Source organism: Stegodyphus dumicola, chromosome 5 (assembly GCF_044657685.1).
Source record: "Stegodyphus dumicola isolate Sdum_Otavi_A_Nest chromosome 5, ASM4465768v1".
Lineage (NCBI taxonomy): Eukaryota > Metazoa > Arthropoda > Arachnida > Araneae > Eresidae > Stegodyphus > Stegodyphus dumicola.
In genome coordinates, this window is record NC_140772.1 from 186,190,966 (window position 1) to 186,203,468 (window position 12,503).

At 31.0% G+C, this 12,503-nt stretch overlaps 1 protein-coding gene across 5 annotated transcripts in view; it reads left to right on the top strand.

Moving 5' to 3' along the window:
* Positions 1 to 12,503, top strand: part of LOC118189062 (ras-related protein ced-10-like) — an 85,924-nt gene that overhangs the window by 58,942 nt on the left and 14,479 nt on the right. For 3 of the 5 annotated variants that reach the window (XM_035359599.2, XM_035359601.2, XM_035359603.2), the window contains exon 2: positions 10,377 to 10,508. In XM_035359599.2, coding sequence (XP_035215490.1) covers positions 10,387 to 10,508 — 122 coding nt within the window. In that variant the 5' untranslated portion in view covers positions 10,377 to 10,386. Of the gene's footprint in view, positions 1 to 63; positions 174 to 3,242; positions 3,368 to 10,376; positions 10,509 to 12,503 lie in introns of those variants that run through there. The other 2 variants (XM_035359600.2, XM_035359602.2) reach the window with 2 other exon arrangements.

Genomic DNA, 12,503 nt, shown 5'->3' on the forward strand with positions numbered 1-12,503 from the left:
CTGTAAATTCTCAGAAGCTGTTTACTTCTCAAATATAAATGTATAACTACTTCCTTATTCTAGGAACGCTTGTGTCAGTATCAAAATCATGTTTGAAAGTGGAAGATTGATCAAGAAACATTTGCATTGATTCTAGGCATGCCATTTACACCATTTTCAGTTTTCATTAAAAGGTGAGTTAATAATAATTTAATTCAGCATAGGAAATAATATCTGTAACAGGAATAGATAATTGTATTTGCTGTTACGAATCTTATTTCGAAAACTGAGATTTGAATATTTAGAACTCAAACCTCATCCATCTCTTTACTTGCCTTATGTTCAGTTCGGTAAAATCCCTTGAAATACCCGAGAATGGAATATTGTACTTTGAAAATTATGTAGTAACGTAGATAGTGCACCTGTCCTTGGTCATTATATGTTAGTATCCATCGGACTATATATCACATATGGCCAACGGAGGCTCGCGAAGTAACAAGCATAGTTTCGTTTTTAAAGATAATTACAGCATGATTCGTTATAGATATGCACGCTACGATAACGACTCGCGTTTTTAAAATAAGAGTAATTTATTACTTCAAATTGCATTATGCACATAGCATTTTTAAAATATACCCCTTAAGCTAAGTTGTCAAAGTAACAAACAAGAGATAGTTCTTCCGTTTATGCAATAACGTGTCTTAGACCGAAGAACGTCTATGTGCAATACATATTCTTTGCTTGGACTATATTTAGCACATTTATATATAACACATAGGGACTAATGGGAACAGGGAAACGGGATAAAATCCCGCGGTAAAAAACCGAAGTAGAAACCACAGAGAAAAACTTTTGAATAGGGATCTTACTTCCTATCACCATGCTTGGTTCATGGAGATGGCTTGTGTCTGTCCGTCGAAGGCGTTCTAATACTTGAAATTGTCACTTTTATTAGCCTTGAATGATCCGTATCCTGTCATTTAGTTAGCTATCAGTCTTATTGGCGCATCTCCCTGAAAGTGTAAGAACCAGAGACAAAAAAAAAAAAAAAAAAAAAGAGAGAGAGAGAAAGAGAATTTTTCATTTCTACATCAGGGATATGAAGATTAACAAGGAAAAAAATCTAGTTTTTTCAAAAATTTGCATTGTATAAATATTTATTTATTTACTAACATTATTATTTTAGTTTTTTTTTGTTAAATGCAGAGATATTGTGTAAACAAATAAATATATCATTGTACTTAATTTTAGTGCGGATGTTTTTAAATCATTTCAGGTATTAAAGTAAATAAAAAAACTAGGGCAAAAATATTAAAAGTATAGTTTGAAATAATGTAATGAGCATTGTAAATTTTTTGTTTTCAATACAGTGTAATTTGTTTCACAGCCATCAAGCGCAATTTCGGTTATTAAATCATATGCTTTTAAAATAATGCAAACAGCTTTAAAAAACAATGGTGATTAACTAAGACTAAAAAAGTACGTTTTTTGCTTTGTAGTGTTCTGGAAGTATATTCAAATAACTACAGATTCCTAAACTTTTAAAATAAAATATCGATCATCCTTTATCACATCAATGATTTATCAACATAAACTATCGGTCAAAATATGGTTCTTCATTGTTGATATTTATCCGGATAAGTTTCAGACTTTTTAATATAATACTGCTATTATTATTGTGACAACCCTATATAGTGCTCAACTCAAAAAGTCCTCTATGAAGGCATCTCTTTCCCTAAACAGATAGTCCTGGTATGCTGTGCCGTAGCTCGAATAATCGAACTTCAAATATATATTCAAGTGTCTTCAATAGATTCTTTTGCTCCTAAATTTGCTTCAAAAGTAGATTTAATCAATGAATCAATTCTATGTGTGAGGGATATATATTTAATAATAAAAATAGCAGTATATATTTGTATGTATGTCTTGAAGGAAATATAAAATACGACACATTTTGTTACCTCGTTTTTAGATGTATATAGGTAAGAAATGTAAATTTTTTGCATAAAGATACCAAGGATGAATTTGCATTAGTATATTGTTACACCTATTTTCCAATATCTACTTCTTTTACGTACTAAAGCAATTGTTGCCATACAAACTAAATTAAATGCAAAGTGGCACAATATTTTAAATTTTGCAATTGAAAGTTTTTCTGTTTACTTTTAGTCATTTAAAATCTGAATGCTTAAAATTTTGGTAATCACTGTTTTTTTATTTATAAAAATCACATAATGTTCTAGTCAAAACTATTAAAGTTTATCAAGTGACAATGAGAATTTATTAATGTTATTAAATATTATTTTATTGATTTTAATAGCATTTATTGATTGTAGTCAGCATCATTTTGTATTATTATAAGAAACCGAAGCAAATTTACTGAGTTCATAATGTGTGATAATTAAGTAGCTACAGATGTAGGAATAACATAAAAAATGTAATATTATATTAGGTCACTTGCTGAAATCTTATCATTTTTCTGAATACTCTAATTTTCTCATTAAAATTTTATTCGGAATGATTTATTTTAAAATAGCAACGGAAATAAACATAAAAAAAATATTAACACAATAGAATTAAAGTAGATTTATTAATTAGAATTAAAGCCGAATTTTAATTGATGATTATTAAATGCCGTCAATGTATTAATTGTTAAAAGTCATGCGATCATCGATGATTGTTAGTAAGTATAATAAAAATCTCATCCTTGAAGTTTTAGACAAAGCGAAGCATTAAAAAAAATTAATTATGGAAAGTGTTTGACAGCTATCTGCTTTACAAGAAATGCTCTCATGGAAGAGCTTCAAATGGAAAGTATGCCATGTTTATGAAACTTCAAAGTAAAACATGCAAATGTCAGCAGTTACTGCGTTGAGGGGATTACCCATAGTTACTCCTTTAGTTTGGCAATAATAATAAGTAAGTGGGGGAAATGAAGTGGGTCTGACTCAACTTATTTAACTGTTTAGTTGAAAATACCACTATACAATGTGAATGAATGAATATGTTTCCTCCCTTCTTCCCAGTGATATCAGGAAATAAAAGCCAAATTCCGTTCTACAATGATAATTCTTTATCTTGTATTATTTCCATGAAATAAGCTTAAAGCAGTTTTATTTTCATTTCCTTTCATAATTATCTTATTATTTATGAAACAGCTTTGAGGTAAATTCCCCCACTTCTGTTTCCTTTCTCTTTTTATGGAGCAAAAGAGTTCCAGTAAAGAGAGATTGTGTATTAAATTTTCTGATTATGTTAATTCTTGGATTGAGAAACAGTGGTCTAACCTTATGAGTTAAGTAGTGATCAAGGTGTCTTCTTGCTGCCAAGTTAATTCTTAAATAAACCTCTTTGTTAAAAAATTTGATGTCATTGGATTATCAGTGAAGTAAGTGACATCATTTTATTTTGAATCAGTTCGTGCATGCGATGAGAGAATCTACAAGTTAAATTGCTGCCTGTTCATTCATGTGAAATATCTGTGGCTGTTCTAAGGATTCTATTAGCTTTATTTATGTTCAGAATACTAAGCACAATTTTCATATACTTGGGTAACCATTTTAGTTCTCAAAAACTGTATTAGTTTATTTCGTGTTCAGTGTTAGATTTAACTTGCTCATACCAGAACCACAAACTACTTGACAGACAACGGCAGATAAAATTCTGCATTCGCAAGATGCTAAGATTTTAAGATTATATTTATGTAGTAGAAGGTTGTCGGCTTAAATAAGGTTTCATCCCAGTTTTGATCGAGAGAGTTATAGAATCCAAAGGATCTCGTACCCCTCTTTCCAAACCTTTTTATTTTTTAAGAAGAGAAAACTTTCAGATTAAGGGTTTGCTGTAAAATGGTTGCAAAGTTTTCCCATTCCGTAAAAACGCAACTATAATCTCGCAGAGGTTTATGGCTTCCGCCAGAATTCTAACTCAAACCCAACAAACGAGGCAATCAGATTCTTTTAACCACCATAACATTCAAGGCGGCTAACTAGACCGAGTGGCACCGTGCATTAAATTAGCGATCAAGTTGTCTTCTTGCTGTGAAGTTCTTTTGCTTTAATTAGTCATATACTTTCAGATCGTTATATAGGTATTTGTTTCATGTGCTGACAGTAAATCATATTGACTTTAGTTTCTGAAAAGGGAATTGTAAGTCTTATTATATTGTTCTAGATTCTTATTAACGAATTATTTATTTAGTTTTGAAATCATTTGAAATTAAAATTTTAATTCCTTATTTTTGATATTTTCTGTTCTACATAACAGTAAGTTGCTGCGTATACCAAATAAGTGGGGAAGAATTTATAGGGTTAATTTATGAACTTGTGCAGTGCAAAAGTTCATAAATTACGTAATTCGTGACTTACATAACCATTAACTTTAGTCCTGATTATTATCTACTAATGTCCTGATTATTATCTACTAAATACGTCTTATCGTGATGAAATGACAGTATTTAATTTAACCTCTAATGATACCATAATACGGCTAACTCTTTAATGTTAAAAGTATGTTTTGTGAAATGAAAATTGCTTTGTTTAACGGAATTGTTTTAGATTCTTTCGTTGGAAAGGACAGTCTGTAGCGCTGATCTCTTATTTTACAGGTATTGTGGTATATAATATCATTATTGGATATTTTTTTATCTTAACTATCCCCAAAATATGTTTTTATTTCTTTTAACCATAAATTTGGCTAATGTGTAAGATAAATTGGTGTGTGTATTTACTGTTTGACACTGTAAAACATAATGATTGTTTAAATAATAAAACAACTTTCCAACCACTAAGAGAAATCTATCCCAAAGAAATTGAAATGAGCCAGTTGAGCAAAATAAAGTAACGTTAGCCGCTTATTTATCTTACGTGTTTAGTTAAAGCGGCGAAAGTAAATGAACTGATTGCTTTATAAACCGCCGCTAAAGGAAAATCGCATGAAATGAATTATTTTACGAGGGCTAAGTAGGAATAATGTTGCTTTATCTATCAAGATCAACATTTCTCAATTTTTTTATCATTGCGGAACTCCTGAAGTAGTGTTTATGTCGTCTAAATAAAATTTCGCCGAATTATATCATTATTCGTTAGCATGAATATTACTGACAACGATTACCTTAACGATTTCTCGCAGAACCCTAAAACTCAAGGCAATGATGGAATTCAATCGATTTGCACCCATTCGGATCACTGGTTCTTAAAACATTTTTAATTCAATTAACCGGTTGTCAAAATTGAATATTTATATGGGTAATTTATCGCTACTTAGTGGTTAATTTTATCTCTTAAGTTACGCAGCGAAACTGTTCTTAAAATATTTTTAATCCTACAGTTTCTACCATCATTTCACGGAATCACAACAAAAAAATGTACATCGACATTGTAAAAAAACGAATTCTCTTTCTTCTTCAGAAGCAAATTCACCAGTAGCTCGCGCTCATTAATACTTTAGTGTTAAAGAATGTTTAACAAGCCTTTAAAATCATGTGAATTGTTTGTTGTCTTATCTGGTTTAAAGAGATAAGCAGAGTTCTGTACTTTTGTTTTTTCCTTTTTTTTTTTTTTTTTTTTTTTTCTTTTCTTTTACACATTCTTTTTTTTTTTTCAGGAGGGGGGTCGCAATGAGAGCACTTCAGAATGAGGAAAAGTACTCTCTATCACTATGCAGTTAAACCTTGCTAAACACGAATTTGCGGAGCGCGATATCCCTTATACGTATTTGATTGAATTAATCGAGAAGTGACGAATAAAGAATCGAATGATCTTAATAAATCAGCCTACAGTGTAAGAAGCGATAATAAAGAAGTTACAGCACTTTGAACCTACAAGGAGTTAAATAGACTATTTGGATGATTTGTTAAAAAAGGCACAGCAACTGTCATTGCCGTTTCTAGGCCATTAGCTGTCCGCGTACTTTCCCAAGATTTCCGCCCCCAAATTTAAAAAAATGGCTCAGTGATAGATAAAATTTTTATTTCATACTCACTAAGTACTTACACATGACAAATTGTACAAAAAGGGCTTACAATAAATTTAATGACTTTAAAATATTTAGTCGTAGTATCGCGAGAGTCGGGTGGCACCTAATTTTGGCCGCCCACGTAATTTTAGGCGCTGCACCCCCCCCGCTAGGAACGGCCTTGGCAATTGTCTAATTTTGCAGTGCATATTAATTAACCCAAGCGAAGAAAGAATGAATACACGTAAGCAGTGAAAACCTTCCTGTACTTACCACGAAACTTTGATAGAAGTCAGTGTTTAAACAGACGTCACCAGCATTTAAAAAAAATTTGATTCATTTTTTTTAAATGCTGGTGACGTTTGCTTATTAATAATAAATATATTTATTGTGATACTAATAATTAATATTAATAATAATTATATTTATTATTAATAAGAAAACGTCACCATCATTAAAAATTTATATATTTATTATTAATAAGCAGTAATGAAAATCCTTTCGCTTAACATTTGTTTCATTTTATTTTCTCTTTTAATTACAACGGTATTAGGTTTGTATAAATTATACCGACTTGCTTAATCTAAATTCAACCTAATACATTTTTCATCGAAAGTTAACTCTACAAGACGCGATTTTTAATTTGGCAAGGGTTTACTGTATTTATTACTGTGTTAATTTACTCCGCTTTTGACAAGGGTTTACTGTAATTATTTTATCCTTTTTTCTCTATTAGAGAAATAATTGTCAATTGCATTAAGATTACATAAAAAATTTCGTCATGTGCGATGTTGAAGGAAAAATATGGGTCATCGATTTCTTTTAAATCTATTTATTTAGATCGTTTTTGGGTAAGTTAATTTATTTGGTGTTAAAGCTACTGATCATCTATCCTGGCTTCACCCTACGTATGAAAATTATCCTTGGATTGTCACGCTTTAGTGTTGAAAAGTTAAATTTCGTGATCAATCATGATCAATCTTTATCAGTTTCTATCACGTTAAACCACATTTTTTATTAAGTTATTTTTCTCTTCGTGCCGATGAGAATTGATTACTGGTTTTGTAAGAGTTTGCTGTAAGTTAACTGTAATGTATATCATTTTGCGCAATATAGCATTTTGGAAGAAGATGGAACGTCTTTAGTGTTGCTCTCTTGCGGCTGTTGAAAAAAAAATGTTACTTATGCTGTAACTGAGATATATAAAGATGAGGTTAAAGCTTTTTGATAAAATTAAAGATCGTATAGAGTGGTCAGCATATAGCAGCATTCAAACAGAAGTTCATTTTCTTCTGAGTGATGTAAAATAAAAACAGAAGCCTTGAACATAGTAATTTAGTTATGAAAAGGAGCTAAAGTGTAATAATGAGTGCAGTAATGTGACGAGGTATTCATTTGAATCCGTATGAATTGTCTATGACTTTCTTCCCCTTGCTTCTTCCGTAATGGTTTCATAACATCTTAGATTTATTTGTTATTCAAGTGCGGGGAGGTTATAGTTATACGTTTGTAAGAGTTTTTAAATTCATTGCAGTATTTTCAAATGGTTGTAAATGAGTTTTAAGAATTTATTTTTTTAGTCAGTTTTTTTCCTGTATTTCTCTATTCTCACCATGTGGCGGAATATTATCTTTCAAAGATTTTTTTCCCCATACAAACACTGCATCAAATGATATAAAAACTGAAACTAATTTATAACAGTGTACTAAGGAGTAAATGGGAGTTTAAGGTTTATTACATTAAAATCATAAAAATGTTATTTATATATTTATTAATATGTAGGTTGCTGTCATATTTTTAATGCACATAAGCCAAAAAAAAAAAAAAAAAAAGCCTTTCTGTTTGATTCTCTGCACTGAAAGTAGACGCCTCGAGGGTTACGTGATTTTAACTGTGCCGTAGACGGTTTCTGCTGCGAGTGTCTTCTTGCAGATTTCTAGTCTAATAATCTGAGAATGAACAAAATCCCTGCCAAAACTGCGAAATTTTTGGCTCGGTCGAGAATCAATGCGTGTGACTTTGAATGACTTTTAAAATGTTGCGCAAAATATGTATCAGATTTATTAATTGTAAGGCTTCCTTCATTGCACATTCTACATCACGCATGTACTATAAAGAGAGAATTCGAGAACATAAATTCTTCAAAATGCGTTAATTTCACATTTTGCTCATATTTTCGTATGGACTAACTACAGTTAAAAAGCAATCAAGGCTGCCTGTTTTATTTAAAAAAATAAAGCTATAAATTGCACTTGATGCGTATTTGAATAATATATTCAGGTCCTTCCTTCAATATACCTGGACCCTGCATTTAATTTTTTTAAAGCATAGCGGGGGTATTATTTTGTGTTTACAGTTAAAGCGTTGCTTAAAGATCTTTGCATAATCGAAATGGTGGAGTAAAATAATACGGCGAAAAACTAGTCACTTTTTAAATTACAGTGAATTATCGCTTTCATCACAAATTTGTCGTAATTCGAAATATTCTTATATCGAAACTATTTTTCCCATAGGAATATATATGTTATACATTTAGTTTAGTTAATTTTCTAACGCGTTTTACAAATTATACAATAAAAATAATAGAAAGTTTAATAAATATTCAAACTTGAATAAATATTGTTTTTTTATTCATAAACTAGAACTAATTATTTAACACCTAAATAAAAGGCTGACTGAATCCTCCCCCTCGATTGAGAACCCCTGTTTAGAGGTAAATGACTCTTTTGTAGCATAAGTAGGTGATATGTTTAGATCCTATGCTGAAATATGAAACTTTTGTCAAAAAGATCATAAAAGATGGTTTGGTATGAATTCAGGAGCAAATAAGACGCAGTATTAAACTATGGAACATATTATTAGTATCCATGCTAATATTATTATTAACATCCATGCTGTACAATCTTTACGATAGGGTTCTAATATTTGGTATCAACAATTCGAAAAGTGAAACGCCTATGGAAGACGCAAAATGCCAAAGCGAAATTAATAGCCTTTCTGGACAAATTGCCCCTTTGAGCTAAAAATGTGTTTAAAAAATATTTTTTCTGTTTTTAATTCCTGAAAATTATTCTTATAACTCATCTTTAAATGAAAAAAGAGTATTTATTATACGTTATTGCTCTTCGCCCATTAATTTTGATAAATGCAGTCTGTTATATTTCATTTTAGAGAATACCCATCGCGGTGTTTTAATATAGATATGTATATTAATGAACCACAATCTATCTAGCTTTGCGACCAAACGAACTTTGTGATTAGAATACATCCATGTATCACAAAGTTGTCCAAGCTGGCAGCCAAGGGCAACAGAACATACATTTCAGTGGAATTTCAAATTTTTTCTCTATATTATTGTTCTTCATTCTGTTGTAAATGCCCAAAAAACAAAACAAAACAAAAAAAAAAAAAAAACACTACTACTTTTTCTCTTTGTATGAGTGTACATTTGTGTGTATTTTACTTTTTATTGAGTGGTTAAGGTGTCACTTTAAGTGGCAACAGAAGAGCGCATAGGCTTTTTTTTATTTACAATTTTTTTTCTAAACCAACAATGGTTGATGTGTTGCTGCTCTTGTTTGTCCACGAGTACTTTGATACTTTTTTAGCTTTTTTTATGACTTCCCGATTATTTCTTTCAGTAATCTTCATTGTGGAGGCGTTGGTCTTTGTATGGATGGCTTCAGGAGCAAGTGTTTCCGCCCTTTTTAGAGTGTTCTCTCATTTTCATTGTATTGGACCTGAGCAGACCATTATACGCAATTACGTCGGGTGGAGTCCCAAGTTGTTTTTTTGGGGGGGTGGGAGCCACATTTTATACGATTCTCATTTCAGCGGCTTTTTGCTTTTAGTAATTAGTGGTTGGATGTTATCAAGCGCAGGATAACGAACTGCGTCCGCTTAAAATTTCTCATAAAAGAAAGAAATTTGTGTTCGATAAATAAATAATCAAAAATAAAGAGACTTTAGTGGAAATGTTTTGTTATTATTTACTAAATTTTGGTCTTTTTTATCCCTATGCCACTTTGTAAGTGCCTAAAAATAGCTTTTACTCTGTGCGACTAGTCTGTAATTGTGGATTTGGTCACAATACAATATAAAATTTAAATATCTTATTTTTGCGCTTTTAATTTCTAGCAGTTAGTGCATTAAGATTTCATAAGGGCAATCTAGAATTCATCACTTATTTAAAAAAATTAAAGCATATAATTTTTAAAAAAAGTTAAATAGATGCCCATTAAACTAAAACAGAATGTGAATTTTTTTCCTCTGTTAAACCCAAATTTTAGAATTTTAGACTTTCCGACTGAAGTATACTCAAAGGAGATGGGTTGTGGAGGTAATATATATAGTAATAATAAAATATATAATAATAAAACGACTTTCAATGAAACTACTTACGTAACTTTTGTATAAAGTTATAAATTAATCCATTTTTATAGGTTACGTGTGATGTCCCAACTCAACAGGCCGATAAAACTGGTTGTCGTTGGTGACGGAACAGTTGGAAAGACCTGTTTGTTAATAGTCTACACAACTGGTAGTTTTCCGGAAGGAGAATATGTCCCCACAGTGTAAGTTAAAAAATGACTGTACTTATTTAGAGAGTTTTCATGTTTAGTGATAATTTAATGTATTTTTTTAATGTATGATAATTTAATTTTTTTAATGTATGACATATGTTATAGATGTACTTGCTGTTCATACCGCTTTCGACTTTTGAAAAGTGCATCATAATCTTAATCAGGATCTCAGTATGAGATGATTCCAGGAGTCTTTTGATGTTAGGCTGTTGCATTACATTAAGATGTTTATATCACATGACGTGGCAAGTATTGTCATTGCACGAAACAGAGATCATCTTCCACGCTTCACAAACAGCCAGGTTCTTAGAGTGTTACCTTTCGATGTGCTATAAGAACTTTTAATTTATCTTTCAAATTTCACTTGTGGTGATGTTACTTCTTAGCCTTTTGATCTTAAAGGATCTTGATCAGGTCTATCAATTCATCATGAGAGGTAGTAAGCATCTATCATTAATCTTGACCTCGGGCACTTTACAGATGACAGTTCGATTTTTGTCCAGTTTCGTCCCAGTTTTGATGGAGAGCCCGGCGAGGAATGAATCCGAGCATCTCCTACAACTTCTTCCCTAACCACCATTCTCCTGATAGGCTTGACAGTATCAATCATACTGCAAAGATGCCATATACTACTTACAAACATCCATGACTTCTCCGGGATTCAAACCCGGACTCAAAGCTGTGGCAGCCGGGCTTTTCTACTATCGCGCCAACAAGGCGTATTGTATTACTCAAACAAAATGAGCGATTTAATTAATAAATGCATTAATTCATAATTTAAAACTTTATTTAAGTTTTAATAGTATATCCATATGATATGAATAAAAGTATATTTGATTTATAATATATAGCACTGATAATTTCAGAGCAGGTGGTGCATTACTGTAATTAATAAAAGATTTTCTAACGGCCTACAATACGTACCTCAGAACTGAATGTTTAATTTTTAATAAAATATCTAATTGATGTAATTTAAAATATAGCTAATTGATAATTTTAGGAAAATTTGCAACATTATTGTAATAATGTTGTTAATAAAAGATGTTCTAAAACTATATTCTACATTTTTCAATATAGGATCTTTTTTTTAATTTAATGGTCTTTTATCATCCTAGGTAATAATATTCACACGTAAATACCTTTATATCCAGTTTCGCTGAATTTTCTTTTAAAATTGTGTTGAAAAATACGAGAAATGACAGATCAGTTGTTAAAAAAGAATTGTTTACATTTTTGTTTTAACCCTGAAAAGATGCACCATGCGTGTCTTTTGGTTTCTGAACAAATTATTCGTTCCAGGTCCCGGGGATGCACATGCTGTATCATAATGTGCAATACAAACTTTAAAAAAATTATAAACTTACTGAAAATATAAACGTTCATGTGCTGTAAAAATATTTCAATTATATAGTTTTTTTTCTTTATAATTAACTTATTTTGGGACATTTATAACTCTTGCGTATTGCAAGTCCCAAAATATTCTTGCATTTATAACTCCTGTATGTAAGAGAAAATCCTGAAACATTTCATTAGCTGTAAAATCTAATGCCCTAGCTTAAATAACACAGAATATTATCATGAATTAGCTCCTGCAAAAGAATGATAAGTGAGAAAGCAAATTATCTAATAACAACTTATTTGGTTGGTTGGTTAGTGTCGTGTCCTTTGAGAAATCCATGCATGGAAATCACTGCATTTGCCAGTTCCACTATACATCCACTATACAGCTCTTCCTGGAAAGAAAATTCCCCCGAGCTTTGCAAAGCTGCAAGTATTGCTGGATAGGTGAAGATGTGTTTTGGAGAAAGCTGCGTTTCGGGACAGTTTTTACAAGTTCTATATGATTTAGTATCATCTTCATTAATTTTCATTCCTTCAAAATGGCGGGTTTAAATCTAGTAATGATCCTTATGATTTCTCTCTTTGCATCAGTCTCACATATCTGATGGTCTTTTCTTAATAGATTTATCTTTGATCTTGCCTTTT